The sequence below is a fragment of the Salvelinus namaycush genome, chromosome 2, assembly GCF_016432855.1.
Source record: "Salvelinus namaycush isolate Seneca chromosome 2, SaNama_1.0, whole genome shotgun sequence".
In the NCBI taxonomy this organism is placed as follows: Eukaryota; Metazoa; Chordata; class Actinopteri; order Salmoniformes; family Salmonidae; genus Salvelinus; species Salvelinus namaycush.
This window is the reverse complement of record NC_052308.1, coordinates 19726210-19747156: the sequence shown is the minus strand read 5'-3', so window position 1 is coordinate 19747156 and position 20947 is coordinate 19726210. Positions and strand designations below refer to the sequence as shown.

The 20947-nt window shown below is 45.0% G+C and overlaps 2 protein-coding genes across 2 annotated transcripts in view; one reads left to right on the top strand and one right to left on the bottom strand.

The window, feature by feature from the left end:
- The first annotated feature begins 29 nt into the window (after positions 1 to 29).
- Positions 30 to 7569, top strand: psmd6 (proteasome 26S subunit, non-ATPase 6). Its single transcript, XM_039009025.1, has 8 exons — positions 30 to 310; positions 3976 to 4181; positions 4457 to 4602; positions 4851 to 5070; positions 5344 to 5452; positions 5602 to 5770; positions 5987 to 6064; positions 7349 to 7569. Exons 1-8 carry the CDS (start codon positions 166 to 168, stop codon positions 7443 to 7445), a joined length of 1170 nt encoding a protein of 389 aa, XP_038864953.1. The 5' UTR covers positions 30 to 165; the 3' UTR covers positions 7446 to 7569.
- Positions 7352 to 20947, bottom strand: part of LOC120059935 (ataxin-7) — a 33695-nt gene continuing 20099 nt past the window's right edge. The window contains exons 6-13 of the mRNA XM_039009014.1: positions 15148 to 15418; positions 14216 to 14499; positions 13676 to 13758; positions 13258 to 13529; positions 12936 to 13134; positions 12600 to 12721; positions 10795 to 11818; positions 7352 to 10597 (exon numbers count right to left, since the gene is read on the bottom strand). Of these exons, the coding sequence (XP_038864942.1) occupies positions 10580 to 10597; positions 10795 to 11818; positions 12600 to 12721; positions 12936 to 13134; positions 13258 to 13529; positions 13676 to 13758; positions 14216 to 14499; positions 15148 to 15418 (2273 nt within the window). The 3' untranslated portion in view covers positions 7352 to 10579. The remainder of the gene's footprint in view (positions 10598 to 10794; positions 11819 to 12599; positions 12722 to 12935; positions 13135 to 13257; positions 13530 to 13675; positions 13759 to 14215; positions 14500 to 15147; positions 15419 to 20947) is intronic.

Genomic DNA, 20947 nt, shown 5'->3' with positions numbered 1-20947 from the left:
TCTGATCTTGTCACCCCTGACGTACTCGCTGTAGCGGAAGTAGCTGACCAGTGTTATCCGTAGTCATTGTTAGCTAGCTAGCCGAATATACCTCCCCCTTGTTGTCCCAGAGAAGATATATCTGCTATTTAGCCTAGTCATTACTTTAATTTTATATTTGCCAAAATGCCGTTGGAAAATCTGGAAGAAGAGGGTCTGCCTAAAAACCCTGATCTTAGGATAGCACAGCTGAAATTTTTGCTCACGATGGATGGTCACCGACAAGATGCTAAAGTGAAAACCGAGCTCATGGACTCAATCAAAGAAAACGGTGAGTAGCTGACGTTAGCCAGAAAGTGCCGGTACTGGCAAAGTAGCTAGCTACTGGCTTCTGCCAAGCTAATAAACCGAAAATAGTAACGTTAGCTATCTGTTGTAAACAAAATATATAGCTAAGTGGCCTAGCAAGTCATGCTAGCTAGCGTACTCTTATCTTGAAAAACAGTGTTGAAATTGCTAACGTTAGCTAGCTCCGGTAGTTAGCTAACTCGCCTAGCACATTTTTGTCGCTAGCGAGTAGACTTGCTAACTAGTTACACTGAACAAACATATATAAACGCAACATGTAAAGTGTTGGTGTCATGAGTTGAAAATAAAATGTCCTAGAAATGTTCAATATACACCGCATTTATGAATCTACAATTTTGTGCACAACATTACATCCCTGTTACTGAGCATTTCTCATTTGCCAAGATAATTCACCCACCTGACAGGTGTGGCATATCAAGAAGCTAATTAAATAGCATGATCATTACACAGGTGCACCTTGTACTGGGGACAATAAAAGGCCACTCTAAAATGTGCTGTTTTGTCACACTTCCACAGATGTCTCATGTTTTGAGGGAGCGTGCAATTGGCATGCTGACTGCAGGAATGTTAAACCAGAGCTGTTGCCAGAAAATGTTATGTTAATTTCTCTACCATAACCCCCTCCTACGTCGCTTTAGAGAATTTGGAAGTAAGTCCAACTGGCCTCACAACTGCAGACCACGCCAGCCCAGAACTTCCACATCCGGCTTCTTCACCTGCGGGATCGTCTGAAACCAGCCACCCGGACAGCTGAGGAAACTGGGTTTGCACAACCAAAGAATTTCTTCACAAACTGTCAGAAACCGTCTCAGGGAAGTGCATCTGCATGCTTGTTGTCCTCAACAGGGTCTTGAACTAACTGCAGTTCGGCATCGTAACCGACTTCAGTAGGCAAATGCACACCTTCGATGGCCACTGGCAGGCTGGAGAAGTGTGCTCGTCACGGATTAATCCTGGTTTTAACTAGGCCAAACAGATGCTGTTGTGTGGGCAAGTGGTTTGCTGATGTCAACGTTGTGAACAGAGTGCCCCGTGGTGGGGGTATGGGCAGGCATAAGCTACGGACAATGAACACAATTGCATTTTATCAATGGCAGTTTGAATGCACAGAGATACCGTGTCGAGATCCTGAGGCCCATTATCGTGCCATTCATCCATCATCACCTCATGTTTCAGCAGGATAATGCATGGCCACATGTCACAAGGATCTGTACACAATTCCTGGAAGATGAAAATGCCCCATTTCTTCCATGGCCTGCATACTCGCCAGACATGTCACCACCCATTGAGCGTGTTTGGGATGTTCTGGGTTGCTGTGTACGACAGCGTGTTTCAGTTCCCGCCAATATCTAACTTCGCACAGCCATTGAAGAGGAGTGGGACAACAGGCCACAGTCAATAGCCTGATCAACTCTATGCAATGGAGATGTCACATTGCATGAGGCAAATGGTAGTCACAGACTTTTTTAAGTATCTGTGAACAACAGATCTGTATTCCCAGTTGTGAAATCCATAGATGGGGCCTAATGGATTTCTTTCAAATCACTGATTGCCTTATATGGACTGGAACTCAGTAAAATCTTTGAAATTGTTGCATGTTATATTTTTGTTCAGTGTCATTAGCATCACTGTCAGACATAAATCTTGCCAGGAGATACCAACCCTACCATTACGCTTGTTTCCACTGAGCTGCACTGGGGTTGGAACGCAGTCATGGTTCCATTAACTTCTCTGGGATATGTGGGACGGTAGCGTCCCACTTGGCCAAAAGCCAGAAAAAATGTAGCGCGCCAAATTCAAATATATTACTATAAAAATCAATCTTTCATAAAATCACACATGAAAGACACCAAATTAAAGCTACACATGTTGTGAATCCAGCCAACATGTCTGATTTCAAAAAGGATTTACGGGGAAAGCACACCAAACAATTATGTTAGCTCAGTACATAGCCACAGAAAAACACAGCCATTTTCCCAGCAAAAGATAGTAGTCACAAAAAGCAGAAATAGAGATAAAATTAATCACCAACCTTTGATGATCTTCAACAGATGACACTCATAGGACATGATGTTACACAATACATTTGTTTTGTTCGATAATGTGCATATTTATATCCACAAATCTCGGTTTACATTGGCGCCATGTTCAGAAATGCCTCCAAAATATCCGGAGAAATTGCAGAGCCACGTCAAATAACATAAATACTCATCATAAACTTTGATGAAAGACACATATTTTACATAGAATTAAAGATACACTTGTTCTTAATGCAACCGCTGTGTCAGATTTCAAAAAAACTTTAAGTAAAAAGCACACCATGCAATAATCTGAGACGGCGCTCAGATAAAAACAACATTTCTCCACCATGTTGGAGTCAACAGAAATACAAAATTACATCATAAATATTCCCTTTCCTTTTATGATCTTCATCAGAAAGCACTCCCAGGAATCCTAGTTCCACAATAAATTGTTGTTTTGTTCGATAATGTCCATTACTTATGTCTAGGTAGCTACTTTTGCTAGCATGTTTAGTGCACAAGTCCAAACGCTCGCGCAGATGCAGGCGAACTCGGACGAAAACTTCAAAAAGTTATATAACGGGTCGAATAAACTGGTCAAACTAAGTAGAAAATCAATCTTCAGGCTGTTGTTATCATAACTATCCAATAATGTTCCAACCGGAGAATTCCTTCGTGTCTAGAAGAAATGGAACGCAAGGCGATATCATGTGTAATGCGCGTGACCAGGAACTGGCATTCTGCCAGACCACTGACTGAAACACCTCCCATCCGGCTCAACATCACAGCAGAGGCTTCATTCCATGTTCTACAGACTGTTGACATCTAGTGGAAGGCGTAGGAAGTGCAAACAGATCCATATCTTACAGGGAATTGAAAAGGCGATGAGTTGAACATCGACCAGCCTCAGAATTCTCACTTCCTGTTTGGAATATTTCTCAGGTTTTTGCCTGCCATATGAGTTCTGTTATACTCACAGACATCATTCAAACAGTTTTAGAAACTTCAGAGTGTTTTATATCCAATAGTAATAATAATATGCATATATTAGCATCTGGGACAGAGTAGGAGGCAGTTCACTATGGGCACGCAATTCATCCAAAAGTGAAAATGCTGCGCCCTATCATAAAGAAGTTAAGACACCGTGGAGTCGGCGCAAGATATGGTTCGTAAAACGTACCTCAATGCAGAGATGGGATATGCCACTGTACTTCAGATTTTACCTTTATCCACACTGCTCCATCGAAAATTGAATACTGATAGCAGTATGGAGAAAGGTACATTTGGAGTACAGTGGCATATCACATCCCTGCATTGAGGTACGTTTTCTGAACCGACCCCAGTGCAGCTCAGTCTAAACAAGCCTAACTGTAGAGTAGGTATCTTCTGGCAAACATAAACCTATCCATATCAAACTGCTACATAGTCAGTTAGCTAGTAGATAACTAGTTAGATACTCAATAAATGAAATTAGCTAGCTAGCTAACCAGACACATATTGAAGAAAAATGGCTAGCTAGCTAGAATGTTACCAAAGGTTACAACTAGCTAGCTAGCTTCAACTTGACAGTCACTAACGTGATAGCTGATGAATTGTCTCGTTACAGATATGGCACCTTACTACGAGAGCCTGTGTAAAGACCTGAAGTGGCAGCTTGACACAGACCTGCTGAGTAAGATGAAGAAGGCCAACGAGGAAGAGCTGAAACGCCTGGATGATGTCCTGGAAGATGCCGAGAAGAACCTTGGGGAGAGTGAAATTCGAGATGCAATGATGGCTAGAGCTGAATATCTCATCAGAATTGGGAATAAGGTGCTTTTGCATTCATAAGCTGTTACATTCAGAGCAGAGGCCAATGAATCAGAAGTCATGTTAAATGTTATCAGTCATAGTGCCACGGTTGCACGGTGGACCTTATACAATATACACACAGTATCATGCTATACATACAAAGAAACAGCAAGAATCTGCCCCAGAAAACCCCATTCCAATTTAGCCATGCATGTAGGTCATTAGCTTAACCAAATAACCCATCAACTTCACATCACCAGTATCTTAACTGTTTTTCTTGCTGTGTAATTCCACAGGAGGAAGCGTTGACTGCCTTCAGGAAGACCTTTGATAAGACTGTGGCCCTGGGACATCGGCTAGACATTGTGTTCTACCTGCTAAGGATTGGACTGTTCTACATGGACAGTGACCTCATCACGCGCAACACTGAGAAAGCCAAAAGGTAGTTTGGCTAAAAGGCACTGCTTCTCTCTGCATTCACTATTCTATGATGACATGTCATTAAGGGCCTTCACTAACTATTCTAAGTCTCATATGTGTTAACTGGCACAGTTTAGATTTCATAGCAGCCAGCAACATTTTGCCTGCCGTGGCATTGTATTGACTCTATTTATTGTAAGCTGTTTTTCTATATTCTCGTATTTTGTAAGCATCATCATTTCAATGTCCTCCTTGTTTGTGTCTGCACAGCCTTATTGAGGAGGGGGGTGACTGGGACAGGAGGAACCGTCTGAAGGTGTACCAGGGCCTGTACTGTGTGGCCATCCGCGACTTTAAACAGGCTGCTGAGCTCTTCCTGGACACGGTGTCCACCTTCACCTCCTACGAGCTCATGGACTACAAGACCTTTGTCACATACACCGTCTACGTCTGCATGATTGCCCAGAAGAGGCCTGACCTCAGAGAAAAGGTTGGTAGCAGGAGAGGAAGATTCTGGAGCCACGGTGGTGTTAACAGGGCATCAATGTGCTTACGTAATTCTAGAGTTGGTAGTTTTGCAGACTTCGTACTTACCCTGACAGACACTAAGACAAGTATGGTTGCAGAAAACCTGAATTTGTTTATACAATACTTTCTACATGTCAGAACATGTACATTTAAACTTATTTTGATAAGGACTAATGTTTTATACAACTGGCAGATTTCCAGTTCTGTCATGACTATATCCTGTGTTCTCTTTCAGGTGATAAAGGGAGCAGAGATTCTGGAGGTGCTGCACAGTCTCCCTGCTATCCGCCAGTACCTCTTCTCACTATACGAGTGTCGCTACTCCGTTTTCTTCCAGTCACTGGGTGAGACACCCCTTTTGCTCTCCCCTCATTTAGGCTTGTAAATAGTAAAGCTGGAGAATGAATGTCCGCAGCCAGTGAGTGGACATGCATGTTTCACTATCCCCCATTCCTTAGTTGTAAACCTGTTTGTCTCTGTCCCCTCTATGCAGCCACAGTGGAGCAGGATATGAAGGAGGACTGGCTGTTTGCCCCTCATTACCGTTACTATGTGAGAGAGATGCGTATCCATGCCTACAGCCAGCTCCTGGAGTCCTACCGCTCACTCACCCTGGGTTACATGGCTGAGGCCTTTGGAGTCAGCACAGAGTTCATTGACCAGTGAGTCTCACTTCTAGCTCGTTTCATACCCACAATGCCGATTTAGTGCGCCATTGTCTGACGTCAGACAGCGCGACGACTTCATCTGCACTGATGGTTGAGGACTGCGAGTTGCATAGGAAGGATGCCACCTGTCAGAAGACAATTGGTGCTCTTGATTACACTGATACAGAAAAGGTACTGTGATAACTTAATTTGTATTTTCTTCGCTCTCAGGGAACTCTCACGATTCATAGCTGCTGGTCGCCTCCATTGCAAAATCGACAAAGTAAACGAGATAGTGGAAACAAACAGGTAAGAATTAGTACCAGTCAAAAGTTTAGACAACTATTCAAGGGTTTTTCTTTATTTTTACTATTTTCTACATTGTAGAATAATAGTGAAGACACAAACTATGAAATAACACATGGAATCATGTTAAACAATATATTTTAGATTCTTCAAAATAGCCACCCTTTGCCTTGAAAGCGTTGCACACGCTTGGCATTCTCTCAACCAGCTTCACCTGGAATGCTTTTCCAAAATTCTTGGGAGTACCCACATATGCTGAGCACTTGTTGGCTGCTTTTCCTTCATTCTACGGTCCAACTCATCCCAAACCATCTCAATTGAGTTGAGGTCAGGTGATTGGATGCAAAGTCATCTGATGCAGCACTCCATGGTCAAATAGCCCTTACACAGCCTGGAGGTGTGTTTTGGGTCACTGTTGAAAAACAAATGATAGTCCCACTAAGCGCAAACCAGATTAGATGGTGTATCGCTGCAGAATGCTGTGGTAGCCATGCTGGTTAAGTGTGCCTTGAATTCTAAATAAATCAGTGTTACCATCACACCACCTCCTCCATGCTTCATGGTGGGAACCACACATGCAGAGATCATGCGTTCACCTACTCTGCGTCTCACGAAGACACGGCGGGTCAGAACCAAAAATCTCAAATTTGGACTCATCAGACCAAAGGACAGGTTTCCACTGGTCTAATGTTCATTGCTCGGCCCAAGCAAGTCTCTTATTATTGGTGTCCTTTTGTAGTGGTTTCTTTGCAGCAATTTGACCATGAAGGCCTGATTCACCCAGTCTCCTCTGAAATGTCTGTTACATTTATTTGGGCTGCAATTTCTGAGGCCGGTAACTCGAATGAATTTATCCTCTGCAGCGGTTTTCATAGCAATTCTTGAAATTTTCCATATTGACTGACCTTCATGTCTTAAAATAATGGACAGTCCTTTCTCTTTGCTTATTTGAGCTGTTCTTGCCATATGGACTTGGTCTTTTACCAAATGCATTAATTTGTGGAATTTCTTTCCTTAACAAGGCACACCTGTTAATTGAAATGCATTCCAGGTGGACTACTAAAGAGAATGCCAAGTGTAGCTACTTTGATGAGTCTAAAATATTTGAATTTGACTTTTTTGGTTACTGTGTGATTCCATGGTTCATTTCTTCACTATTCTACAATGAACATAGTCAAAAACCCTTGAATGAGTAGGTGTCCAAACTTGACTGGTACTCTACATGGAAAACAATTGGTTTCTATATTAGAAGTGGCAAACCTCAGTGTTGTATTTTCTTTCCTCCAGACCTGATAGTAAGAATTGGCAGTACCAGGAGACCATCAAGAAAGGGGACTTGCTGCTCAACCGTGTCCAGAAGTTGTCTCGAGTTATCAACATGTAAAATGGATGGCAGTGTTCTTTGGGAGGGAGAGCTGGATTTCTGTTGTACCAGTATCCAAACCAATAGTTTGTCTGAAGAATTGACCCTCATTGTGTATATAAAATTCTTTTTGGTGACTTCTTCATTTTCCTTTGATAAAGAGTTAATGATTTTACAGAGATAAAATCAGTAAAGAAGCGACGCAAGTTTTCTGTATAAATAGCTGTATAAATTATTTATTTACAGAAACCTGTTATAAAACAAATAGAATATACAATCTTCTTTAAATATTAAGTAAATCTAACCTACCATGTTTGTTCATGAATTACATAGCAGCCAGTACAAGTCCAGCTGATCAAATGATTCTGATAATGTATACAAAAACTATGCACGCTCTTACTGAGGATATTTTCCTCCCGCAAGCTGTGTTGTCTCACATTCCAAGTCTGTGGTACTTGATAAAAACATATTTTCAAAGTTTCCATCACATGAAAACAAGGTGAGCGTTTTCAGTGGAGGTTGAGGGTAAACAAAACACTTTACTGAACCTGCTACAAGCAATTCATAATTGACCAGGAAGCTTCAACACCCCATCTGGAAAACAGATAAATCAAAAGAAAAAAGTTAACACCAAGGTTTCATACCAGCTGGCTGACAAGCCTTTTTTTTATACCACATTTAGGGTTCATAGGCAGATTTTAAAAGCAAGCTCCTAAAACACTGAACATTCAAGTAAGGTAAAACTAAAAAAAAAAAAAAGTGTCCTCAGTCAGTGTGAAACAAATTCAGGCACTTTCTTAATTTTAGCATTTTGAAAACTAAGTTTTCAATGCTGAGCTTCAAATTATGTTTGGCAACAATGATGCAAGCAGTTGCACTGTTTATCATGATTGCTTAAGTCCGTTCAGCCTTAAGCGAAAGTGTCAATGATGAAATGTTATAAAGTACATCTGAGGTCGTGTTTACACAGGCAGCCCAATTCTTTTTTTTACTAATTGGTCTTTTGACTAGATCAGCTCTGAAAACGATCTGATGTTATTGGAGAAAAATCAAATCAGAATTGGGCTGCCTGTGTAAACTTGAGTGAATCCATAGAAATCGCTTAGACAACTGGCACAACTTTCAGCCTGCGGGGCATTTCAGAATCAGGCTATTTGGGTCACAAAATTATAATTCTTTTTTGATTGAGGCAACTTGAAAATAGTAAAAAGCACAAGTGAGACCTTGGAGAGTTCAAACAAAACATATTGTCTATCACACAAACATGCTACAGTGGAAACACTTCACCTTTTAAAGGATCCCAGTACATGATTCATGAGATGCTTCAACCTCTAGTTATAGGCCTATTGCGTTAGACTTGGCAGTGAACCACTTCAAATAAGTTAAGTTCTTAAACGTGTTATTTCAATTACTAAATAAATAATCTCAATTGTACCAAAACATTTTGTATTAGAAAATGCCTGTGCAAAAATACATATTTCAATATGTACAATTCGTTAACAAAATATGTATTCTGAAATAGGGATACTTCGATGTTTGTTCAATACATACAAAACTCAACTTCTCTGCTGCCTGACATCAGTGGAGTTTTCGAAATTTACAGGAGTTACAAAAAAGTAGTAACTTACTCTGAAGCCATCTCCATGAAACTCACACCCCCCAAAAACCACCACTTGCTTCCAAGGAGCATCATCTCAGACAGAGGGAAGTATTGCCAGTTTAAGACTTCATGCTTGATGAAGGACATACAAGTGTGATGTCAATCATTACAAACCCCTCTACTCACAAACACAGTATTGTGACATTACTAAAGGTACCGGAATGGAAACTAATAGCCATAGCGGTTACAGACTATGGTGGGAGAAACAGATTGCTGCCTTTGGCTAGCTTTTGGGGAAAATAAGCACAACTTAAATGTTCTAAAGCAAGTAGTGGGTCTGTATTTGTTTAGTGCTGTTCACAGTTAGGGCTAGGTCTACTGTGGCTGTTCATTAGTAAAATGTTAATATTGTAGGAATTACAACTTTGAGCTTGGGACTACAAGGTCAAATCTGCATTTTTGTTAAAATGTAGTTATTGACAGCCTTGTTCTGTTCAATGTTCCCTACCTATATAGTACTCGAAATACCCCAATTCATTTTGTTGATTTCAAAATAATACAATATTAAAATTGCTTAACTTTAAAGCTAATCATCTTTTTTCAGCTAGAACCTTATAGTCCCAAGCACTCAGCTTGTCTTTCACAACCATTCAATCAAATTGTCACATCAGGCATCCTTTTTCACATATGCATGCACAATTGACCTTTCCCCCCCCAATCTCCAGACTTCTGTAGTTAAATTCAGTGAAAACATAAGAAACCTAAAAAAGTAACACTTGCATAATTGTTTGGGTCATGTATGGAACTCATATAGAATTGACTGGATCTGCTCATGCCGTTCATCTCTGGCTACTGTACATAACATGGCAGTATCTACACACACGCCACAATGATTCAAACCAACCAACAAAATGTAGTGAAAGGATAAAAACAACTTTTAAAAAATGTGATTGAAGTTATGTAAGTGACAGTTTGTCTTCCTGCCCTCTCCATTCAAGGCTTCTGAGTTCAGGCCTGCAGGTGTAAGTTTAAATTTCCAGTAGTCCAGTAAAATCTGACGTGACAAAGTCAAACACTCTCTCTCACACACACACACACACACACACACACGGAAGAGATAGTCAGATACCAACAGATTGCGGCTTGTTGGCTCTCCAGTCACTCCCAGTGGCTCTGCATCATGATGGTGGGTGGGCGGTGGCATGGCTGTTGAGCCAGCCCTTCACCCTCCCTCTGGAACTTCAACATGGAGGTCAAAGGGCAGGAAGGCTGCAACTCCCTCCTCCCCATAGGAAGACCTACCTCAGGACAACACTGACTGACAGGGGGCCAGGTGAGACCCACCCCAGGTGCTAACACCTGCCACCTCCACATGGCTTTAGGAGAAATAGTTCCACTATAGACGACATCACAGGGTTGTCCAGATCACCTCCACCCTGAGGATCATGGGAAGCTGAGAGTAAGGCATTAGAAGGCCTCGTGCAGTCCAGAGCAGTGTACAGGTTGCCCCTTTATCATCCGCCCCTCGGTTCCATAGAGGACACAGCCACTGCTGTCAGGGGCGGGCCTTTGGCTGAGGGGAGAGAGAGAGTGGCAGGGGTTTTAAATGATAGATTACATTGGAGATTTTTAGTTTATGTTTTGTCTAACGTCAATATATGTACATATGTCCTAACTGCACAGTAAATTTCCCAACAGATAAAGAGATTGACTGGTTGATGATAGGAAGCGTTAGCAAACAGTGTGTGAGGCTGTAGGGGTCCAACCCACCTGATGGATGAGGGAGTTGTTGGGGAGCCCTGGGCCTCCTGGGATTGTGCGTCCATGTTTGCCGTGGATGTTGTTGATTGCTGGAGACTTGGCCACTTTGGGCCTGCCCGGTCCACCTCCACTGTTGACGGAGCTGGCAGCGGGGGAGCCCTTGCGTTTCTTCCCCTCCAGGCGGCCGTCAGTGTGGGCATGGCTGAACCTGCTGTGGTGCTCTGAGGCCTGGTGGACAAAAGGCCCCAAGGAGAGGGTGGAGTCACTGCTGTTCATCACCACACTCATCCTTTTGATGGACTCGGCCGGGCTGCCCGAGGGGGGGCCTCTGACCCCAGGCCCCGACACCCCCGCTGGCCCCGAGGGCTCTGCCTTCAGACTGAGGGAGTTGGTCCTGGCATTGGGGCCACAGTTAAGTCCCACACTGTGGACGCCGCTGTGAGATGAGGGGACTAGTGGGACGTGGTGGGACGTGCTCCCTGAGCTGCCACTGTTTACCGTGCAGTTCTTCTTGAAGGAGAAAGATGAGGAAGAGGTAGGGTTGGAGGAGGACTCTGAGGAGTAGGTGGTAGCGTGAGACGATGTGAGGGAGCTGTTCTTCTTCTTCTTCCCCGAGCTGAGGCTAGTGCTGCTGCTGCCCCCGCTGGTGGAGTTGGTTATGACGGTTGTGGAGGAAGACTCCCGGGGTCTGAAGGACTTGCCGCTGGATCTGGACTTGAGCGGTCGTCCTGAAGCCAGGGTGGTGACCGAGGAGTGGGCTGAAGGCATCTGGGGCGACGAAGACACTTGTCTGGCCTGTGCTGCGCTGTAGGCAGGGTGGTCGGCCGTGCCCTGGGAGGCACGAGCGTTTAAGGTGGTCCCGTACGAGAGCACAGACTTGCTGTCGTAGGACTGGGTGTAAGGGGGCGGAGGGGGCGCAGAGGAGGGGCTGAGGAAGCCTGAGGCAGGGGTGCTACCGTGGGATGAGGACAGGGAGTTTGTGCTTGTCCTGTAGGCCGGCGCAGAGGAGTTCTCCAAGGCCAAAGGGATTTTCCTATAACACAAACAGGCCACAATGAGCATTCCCATCAGTAACATTTACACATAGGAGAGAGTCAGCACAAGATCGTCCTGGATAAAAACTGGAACTGCTTTACACATAGAAAGGAGTCAGCACAGGACAGTCCTGGAGAGACACGGGGTATAATACAAAGCAGGATCAATGTCAGCTAACTTGCCTAAATGTTGTGAAATATCTTTGAAACAAATAAAAGTTAAGCTTGAAATGGGCATGGTCTCATTGACTCAACAACCAAAAACAAATATCTAAGTTTAGCTTTCTTAATTAACCAGAAAATCAGGTTATTTATGGTTGTTCATCAAAATTAGCAAGCCAACTCATTGATCCTGCTTTGTGGTATACCCCTCTGGTGTCCCAGGTCTGAATCAGTCCCTAATTAGGAGAGTATGAAAACCAGAAGTGTTCTGGCCCTCCAGGACCGGAGATAAATAGCCTAATGGTGTCCCATACAGCACTAGATCTCCCTTCACCACCCGGTGTCGTGGAAATATTCAGTCAATAATATTTCTCAAATACCGGAGCCTGTGAGTTCAATTAGACTTTATTACAAAGTGGTTCATGAACCACCTCGGCTTTTATTACTTTGTAATAAAGTCTAATTGAACTCACAGGCTCTGGTATTTGAGAAATATTATTGACTGAATATTTCCACGACACCGGCAACACTATTGCTCCCTGCACCAGTGATTTTGCAATAGGTTTGTGGATTAGGTAGGTATTATGGAACGCTGGTCTAACGAATGTACAGACTTACTTCCACATCTGAGTGTTGACGTGCTTGTCCATCATGGCAGTAAGAGCACACCGCATTCGATCCCAGCGCCGGTCAAACGAGTAGCAGCTACTCCCAAATAGTCGACTTCCAAAGGTGCAGTACTGAGCAGCAGGGGGGGAAACAGTTAACACACACTGTACGGTAAAAGCTGCCACTCAATGGAGGTTGGTACTGTTTATAGAGCATGTAAAAACAGGTTGAAGACTGATTTTTCGTGCATCTGGCTATTCTGTTTCATTGTTGCTGTGGTGTGAATTTAAGGGCTCAATAAATGTAGAGCATATTCCTGTAAGAGTTAAATATAAAGGGACTTACAGCTGCAGGCCGTGGTTGGTAACCTGAATAGTGACAGTCCAGTTTGTCTGTGCCTTCCTCCCTTTCCTCATTCTCCCCCTCATCACTGGACAGGCAGGAGACCCCGTCGGGGGCAGGCGTAGAGTGGTGGGGCAACTCGTGGACCGACGAGGGGTCTCCCAGGAAACCGCCACCTCCTTGAGAGATACTGCTATTCAGTCTTAGAGCAGAGGAAACAGTGATTTAGAAACACACATCAGGGATGCAGGTACTGGCTGTACCACATTGCAAAAAGTAGTTGTTGGATGTTGGGTACCCAGGAAGAGTACATGGAGTGACTCACCGTGGAAGACCAGGATTTTGAGGTTTGGGTTTGCTGAGCACCAAAGGCTTGGTGGCGGCGTCGGCGGCTCCGTTGCCTTGAGCGACCTGGTGGGCGTCATGGTGGGGGGCGAGCCGGGAGGGGGAGGGGTGGGGGTCCCTGAGAGGGGGGATCTGCTGGGGGTGGGTGTGCTGCAGCTCCCGTTCCCGGGCTTTGCTCTTGTGCTCAGTCAACAGTGTGTCAAAGCGCTTCCTCCGGCCCAGCACTGCCCTCCGCTGGCTTAGGGAATGTGTCTGAGGGAGGGAGAAGGCCAAAGGGTATGTTAGGTCAGGATGAGCTGCACTCAGAGTCTGGAGGCTGCTTAAAGACCTAGGAAATGTGACAAGGAATATTTCCTAACCAAACAGAGAGAAGGGGGGCAGAAGAGAGGGCTTGGTACCTTGCATGTTAGGGATCGTGTGCATGGCTTCCGAGCTGTCATATCCAGGACCCCACAGTGGATATCTGGATTAAACTCACGTTCTGATGGAAGAGAGAACAGGAGCGAGAGAACAAGGGAGAGAGAGAGAGAGAGAGAACAAGAAAGGAAGAGAGAGAGAGAACAAGAAAAGGAGAAAGAGAGCAGTAGCAGAAAAACAGTATTCAGTTAGTGGCATTTCTGGAATAAAATCAGCAGAGGTTTTACTGTTTGGCTATGACATGTCAGTGTTAAGTTCATGTTTTAAGTATCCCTATATTTCTGTTATTACGGGGCTATCACTCAGTCAAGAGTGCGCCTGCGCACTTGTCGTCGATGGACCAAGCCTTGAGTGTAATGGCTACCTTTGAGTGTGTTCATACGGTATAGTAAACTTTGTTAAACTGGAACCTTGTCGTTGTGTCATTTCGAGTTAACAGTCAGTACTTGGATAAATGACTGAGGTTCTAAATCTATTGCAGCAAAACATATTACAGACAATCCCTTATCATCTCCTCTCACCTGACAGTCTCTTGTGGAGGTGTTGTCTGTTACTGGCGCTGTTGTCCTGCTTCTTGTCCAGGGCAGAGAGGGAGATGTGGCCCTTGCCGTTGGGGATCTGGCCAGGGGCCAGCAAGGGAGCCTTTGGTATGGAGGGACAGTTAAGGCCTGGCTTCAGGGGTGATGAGGAGCTCACAGTGCTGCTGGAGGAGGACGACGTCGTGGAGGCCAAGGGAGCCTGCACCAGCTTGGCCCACACATCCACCTTCAGACGCATCTTCTCCACTTTGACTGCAGGGGTCAGGCTGGAAGAGAGAGATAGACAAATGGAGAAAGTGAGGGATGGCGGGAGGAGGGAGTTAATTTATCTATAGTAGCAAATCAAAGATCTCAGAGAAATCATTTCATTTCAACAGAACAGGTTTAGGTAGAGTTTAAAATGTGTTTAAATCCCCAAGTAGAAAGCCAACATGTTTTGAGTGGTTGCAAATGGAGTTTGATAAAGGCTCTCTTTTTAACACTCTTTAAGGGGCTCATTCAGATGGAGGGTAGCACGGGGAGATGTCAGTCAGAGCTAGACTTCTGAAGAGCAGGGAGCGGAGGACTTGAAGAGAGAGAAGTAAACATAAAGCAGGGGATGAAGTTCAACACGACAACACATCTTTATTGGGTTCAGCATGGGCTCCCGAGTGGCGCAGCTGTCTAAGGCACTGCATCTCAGTGCAAGAGGCGTCACTACAGTCCCTGGTTCGAATCCAGGCTGTATCACATCCGGCCGTGATTGAGAGTCCCATAGGGCGGCGCACAATTGGCCCAGTGTCGTCCGGGTTTGGCCGGGGTAGGCCGTCATTGTAAATAAGAATTTGTTCCTAATGGACTGCCTAGTTAAATAAAAATTAACTTAAAAAATAATAAAAGCTATTGGTTCAGCAGCTAGGTTAGGCATGGCTTACATTTTGTCATTGAGCTCCCTGAAGGGAGGGAAGTGAGGTCTCTGCTGTATGCCTGGCAGCTTCTCTTTGGCTGGTTTGAGGATTTTGGAGTTGGACGAGGCGCTGGTCCCACTGGAGGAGCGGCCCATGGCCCCTCCACTGACACTCCCGGCCCCCACCCCGGGACCAGCCCCAGTCCCACTGCCCCTGCTCCGAGACAGAGCAGACAGGAAGAAGGCTGACGAGGGGGCCGAGGTGGAGGGGGGCTTGCTGGCCGAGCTGTGTCTTCTCTCTAGGGGTCAGGGGAAAAGCAGGTTAGGGATGAACTACAGTCCACACAGAAACATGACCAACAAGCATCGAAACAGGCACATAAATCAGAAGGTAGTAACTAGTGTTCCATTTTTTCTTGAAACAACAGGCCTTTGGACAGGTACATTTGCAATAAATGTGCATGGAATCAATGTGTGAATAAACACTAGTATAAGTGGGTAAAAATGTACTAAACAAAGTCAAAAACAGGTCGTTTTAAAAACAGAGACTAGAAAGCCTTGCTGATCCAGGCCAATTCACCTGAAATAAAAATAGGGTCAGGAGCTTGATTTCCTGTCTGAAACAGAATGGAACGGTTAGGCTTAAAATAACTGATAAGAAAATACTAACACCAGAAGAAAAAAATTAAACTAAGGAATAAACAAGAGCTGCTGAACAGGACAAAAGGGAAAATCTGCATTGCAGTATTTAGCCTAAACAGTTATTTCTAATGTTATCGAGCACTCACTCCACAAACTAACACAATCTGAACAAGCACACTACACGAGAATTGAAAGTAAAACAGACAGAAAGAGAAAATGAAAGTCATACAGCAAGAGAGGAAGCAAGCATGTGAGAGAATGCGAGAGGTATAGCTCTTCAGGCCGTTCCAGTCCTGAGAGGGTTAATCTGACCATTTTACAGCCAGATAAGACACTGACTGCACTACCTCCTCCCAACCAGCAGAGCAGCACAACAAACATGTTTCATCTTCTATCCATGGAGAAAAGTGTGTCAGAAAGAAAGAGAGACATAAGCCTACAGACAAAGACAGAAACAGAAAATCAGTGAATGAGAGCGCAGATAACAAGAGAATGGAGCGGGAGGATGAGAGCGATAGATAAAGAGAGCAGATCAGAGCAGGATTAGTGGAAAATAGTCTGCCTGGCTGGCTCGTGTTGGCGTGGCGAGTTAAAACGAAACTCCAACTAACCTTCTGCTAAGCCCATGCAGGTCTGGGCTGCATGCCGAGGCTGTCTCAGTGAGAGAGCAGCAGAAGAGCAGGGCAGAACGCAAAGCTGCCACTCCCAGCCCCACACCACCCCAACTAGCTAACAGAGCAACACCTCCAGGCCCTTCTCCCTCCCTGAGCCAAGCTGGAGCTTCACACCTCTTCCACCCTCCTACCCATGACCCACTGCCTTCCTGCTAACAGGATAGCACCCAACAGCCTCTCGCCAACCTCCCCCAACCCATAGCTGCCACACAGTCCAAGCCAGACGTCGCTGCATAACCCACACTCAAGCGCGAGCAGGCTTCCCCAGCATGACGTTCCCACAACGCCTGCCAAATGCTGAGAGTCAGCCAGCCAGCGAGAGAGGTCCTGGCAGACCAATAGAACAGGAAAACAGAGACAGAGGAGAGGAGCAGCATTACGGTCTATTCTCACACTGGCAAATAACAGTAGTCTCTCTAGAGGGCCGGGGAATCCCTGGCTACGGAGGAGACGGGCTTGCTGGGGTACATTTTGGAAAGTGGGCCACAGCATAGGCCTACAGCACTCAGTGTAGGCTACACATAAAGCAGCTAGGGCCAATCAAAAATGTTTACATGGTCCTGTCAACAGTGCAGGCCTGCTCTCCTCAGAGCATACTATAGCTCTGCTTGTGCTGATCCCAGATCTGTAGTCTCACAGTCAGCCACTGCTGAGTAATAGCATATAGCTGTGAGGAGAGGGTCTTTGTTCAGCGACCGGATTAATAAAAGAGGAGCGGAGCTGCCTGCCTAGTGCTTGTTTAAACTCCAGAGCGTCACTCCTGCCCACAGCGCCAGGCTAGCTGCTCCCTGTACTATACCCAGGGGCTCCACTGTTCAAACACAGCATATGGATGGGCTTCAAGCAATACAGGAGAAAGAGTTGAGACAGTCTAGATGGGAGAATCACAGTGCATTGACCTTCAGCAGACTCTCTCAGCTAATGGCCTTCCTACCAGCAGCAACACTGTGGCTTCATGGAGTGAAAGTCATGTAAAACTACACAGACTACATCCAGGGCAGAAAGGGAGGGTCCCTACACAGACTACATCCAGGGCAGAAAAGGGAGGGTCCCTACACAGACTACATCCAGGGCAGAAAGGGAGGATCCCTACACAGACTACATCCAGGGCAGAAAGGGAGGATCCCTACACAGACTACATCCAGGGCAGAAAGGGAGGATCCCTCTGTGGTACCTTGCAGAGATGAGCTCATTATTTTAATAGAAGTTCACTAGTGTTTCACTGACCAGACAAGTTCAGTCGGCTTCAGATAGGAACTGTTGAGTCCTGCATTAACACACGGTACACTGGAAAACCAATGAATGGACAGGCCTACTATGGAACTTCATAATGCTGAGCCTATCAAATCACGGAGATTATGCAGATGAGACTGACAGGCAGTCTGTGGTACCAGCGTGTGAGATATCTGAATCAATGTTATTGCACAACATTTAAGTAGAAAGTCCTGTTAATGAACTACACTGTAGTAGTCAGGTGCAACCACACCGGCACTAGGCTAACCTCAATTTATGTATAAAAGTACAAACTTCTGTATTTGCTACTCTATTCACATTTGCTATTAGTCTATGATTGCTGTGACTCTTGCCACAGGACCAATGAGTGTCACCAATGACACTTGTCTCCCTCTTGTGGTCAATCCTGATCCCTGTATAACCAGCAACAATCAGTGATGAAATATTACAGGCTTAGCTGTTTGTTTCTTTCTCAAAGGATATGTTGAATAAACACTGCATTGTAAAAAGAGAGTAGTGATTCCACTGAAACCCGTGGCCTTGACTGGTCAATTTAAATAGTATGGATCCCAATGTCCACACTAACATAAAACAAATCAAATTTTATTTGTCACATGCGCTGAATACAACAGGTGTAGTAGACCTTACAGTGAATGCTTACAAGCCCTTAACCAACATTGCAGTTTAGAAAAATAAGTTTAAAAATAGATAAAACATAAGAAATGCAAATAAATATTTCAAGAGCAGCAGTAAAATAACAATAGCGAGGCTATATACAGGGGCTACTGGTACAATGTGAAGGGGGCACCGGTTAGTCGAGGTAATTGAGGAAATATGTACATGTTGGTAGCGTTAAAGTGACTATGCATAGATAATAAACAGAGATTAGCAGCAATGTAAAAAAAGGGGGGGGGGGGGCAACGCAAATAGTCAAATGGGTAACCATTTGATTAGCTGTTAAGGAGTCTCATGGCTTGGGGGTAGAAGCTGTTAAGAAGCCTTTTTGTACCCAGACTAAGCGCTCCGGTTCCGCTTGCCATGCGGTAGCAGAGAACAGTCTATGACTGGGGTGGCTGGAGTCTGACAATTTTTAGGGCCTTCCTCTGACACCGCCTGGTATAGAGATCCTGGATGACAGGACTCTTAGCCCCAGTGATGTACTGGGCCGTACGCACTACCCTCTGTAGAGCCTTGCGGTCGTGGGGCCGAGCAGTTGCCATATCAGGCAGTGATGCAACCAGTCAGGATGCTCTCAATGGCGCAGCTGTAGAACTTTCTGAGGACCCATGCCAAACCTTTGCAGTCTCCTGGGGAGAAATAGGCTTTGTCAGGCCCTCTTCAAGACTGTCTTGGTGTGTTTGGACATGATAGTTTGTTGGTGATGTGGACACCAAGGAACTTGGTGCTCTCAACCTGCTCCACTACAGCCCTGTCGTTGAGAATGGGGATGTGCTCATTCCTCCTTTTCCTGTAGTCCACAATCATCTCCCTTGTCTTCATCACGTTGAGGGAGAGGTTGTTATCCTGGTACCACACATCCAGGTCTCTGACTTCCTCCCTATAGGCTGTCACATCGTTGTCGGTGATCAGGCCTACCACTGTTGTGTCATTGGCAAACTTAATGATGGTGGAGTCGTGCAGTCATAAGTGAACTGGGAGTACAGGAGGGGCCCCTGTGTTGAGGATCAGCGTGGCTGATGTGTGGTTACCTACCCTTACCACCTGGGGGCGGCCCATCAGGAAGTCCAGGATCCAGTTGCAGAGGGAGGTGTTTAGTCCCAGGGTAATGTGTGCATTAGTGTTGTCACGATACCATCATTTTACTAACAATACCAGGCCAAGCATCATGACACAAAGTAATATTGCAATACCACAGTGGAAAAAAATTCAGGGTGGCCTAATGTCCTGTTTAGCCTGTCCCCCCTGATGCTTGTTCTAGTTTTCTAAATGTTATGCGCATGTGCTAAAACCTGTCAGATATTCACACTTCTACTCAATACAACAAATTGCATTTAACTTCACACTGTACAGTCGTGGCAAAAAGTTGAGATTATTAATTTGTAATATTAATTATTAAAGTCTGCTGCCTCAGTTTGCATGATGGCAATTTGCATATACTCCAGAATGTTATGAAGAGTCATCAGATGAATTGTAATTCATTGCAAAGTCCCTCTTTGCCATGCAAATGAACTGAATCCCCAAAAACATTTCCACTGCATTTCAGCCCTGCCACAAAAGGTCAGCTGACATGTCAGTGATTCTCTCGTTAACACAGGTGTGAGTGTTGATGAGGACAAGGCTGGAGATCACTCTGTCATGCTGATTGAGTTCGAATAACAGACTGGAAGCTTCAAAAGGAGGGTGGTGCGTGGAATCATTGTTCTTCCTCTGTCAACCATGGTTACCTGCAAGGAAACACGTGCCGTCATCATTGCTTTGAACAAAAAGGGTTTCACAGGCAAGGATATTGCTGCCAGTGAGATTGCACCTAAATCAACCATTTATCAGATCATCAAGAACTTCAAGGAGAGCGGTTCAATTGTTGTGAAGGCTTCAGGGCGCCCAAAAAAGTCCAGCAAGCGCCAGGACCGTCTCCTAAAGTTGATTCAGCTGTGGGATCGGGGCACCACCAGTACAAAGCTTGCTCAGGAATGGCAGCAGGCAGGTGTCAGTGCATCTGCACGCACAGTGAGGCGAAGACTTTTGGAGGATGGCCTGGTGTCAAGAAGGGCAGCAAAGAAGCCACTTCTCTCCAGGAAAAACATTAGGAACAGACTGATATTCTGCAAAATGTACAGGGATTGGACTGCTGAGGACTGGGGTAATGTAATTTTCTCTGATGAATCCCCTTTCCGATTTTTTGGGTTATCCGGAAAAAAGCTTGTTCGGAGAAGACAAGGTGAGTGCTACCATCAGTCCTGTGTCATGCCAACAGTAAAGCATCCTGAGACCATTCATGTGTGGGGTTGCTTCTCAGCCAAGGGAGTGGGCTCACTCACAATTTTGCCTAAGAACACAGCCATGAATAAAGAAATGGTACCAACATCCTCCGAGAGCAACTTCTCCCAACCATCCAGGAACAGTTTGGTGAGGAACAATGCCTTTTCCAGCATGATGAAGCACCTTGCCATACGGCAAAAGTGATAACTAAGTGTCTCGCGGAACAAAACATCGATATTTTGGGTCCATGGCCAGGAAACTCCCCAGACCTTAATCCCATTGAGAACTTGGTCAATCATCAAGATGCGGGTGGACAAACAAAAACCCACAAATTCTGAC

Bases quoted from the DNA above. Each gene is read 5' to 3' on its own strand.
- psmd6 (XM_039009025.1), top strand. From the start codon at position 166: ATGCCGTTGGAAAATCTGGAAGAAGAGGGTCTGCCTAAAAACCCTGAT. The intron at 4,603-4,850 runs GTAGTTTGGCTA...GTGTCTGCACAG, and splicing joins AACACTGAGAAAGCCAAAAG to CCTTATTGAGGAGGGGGGTG. The intron at 5,453-5,601 runs GTGAGACACCCC...CCCTCTATGCAG, and splicing joins CGTTTTCTTCCAGTCACTGG to CCACAGTGGAGCAGGATATG.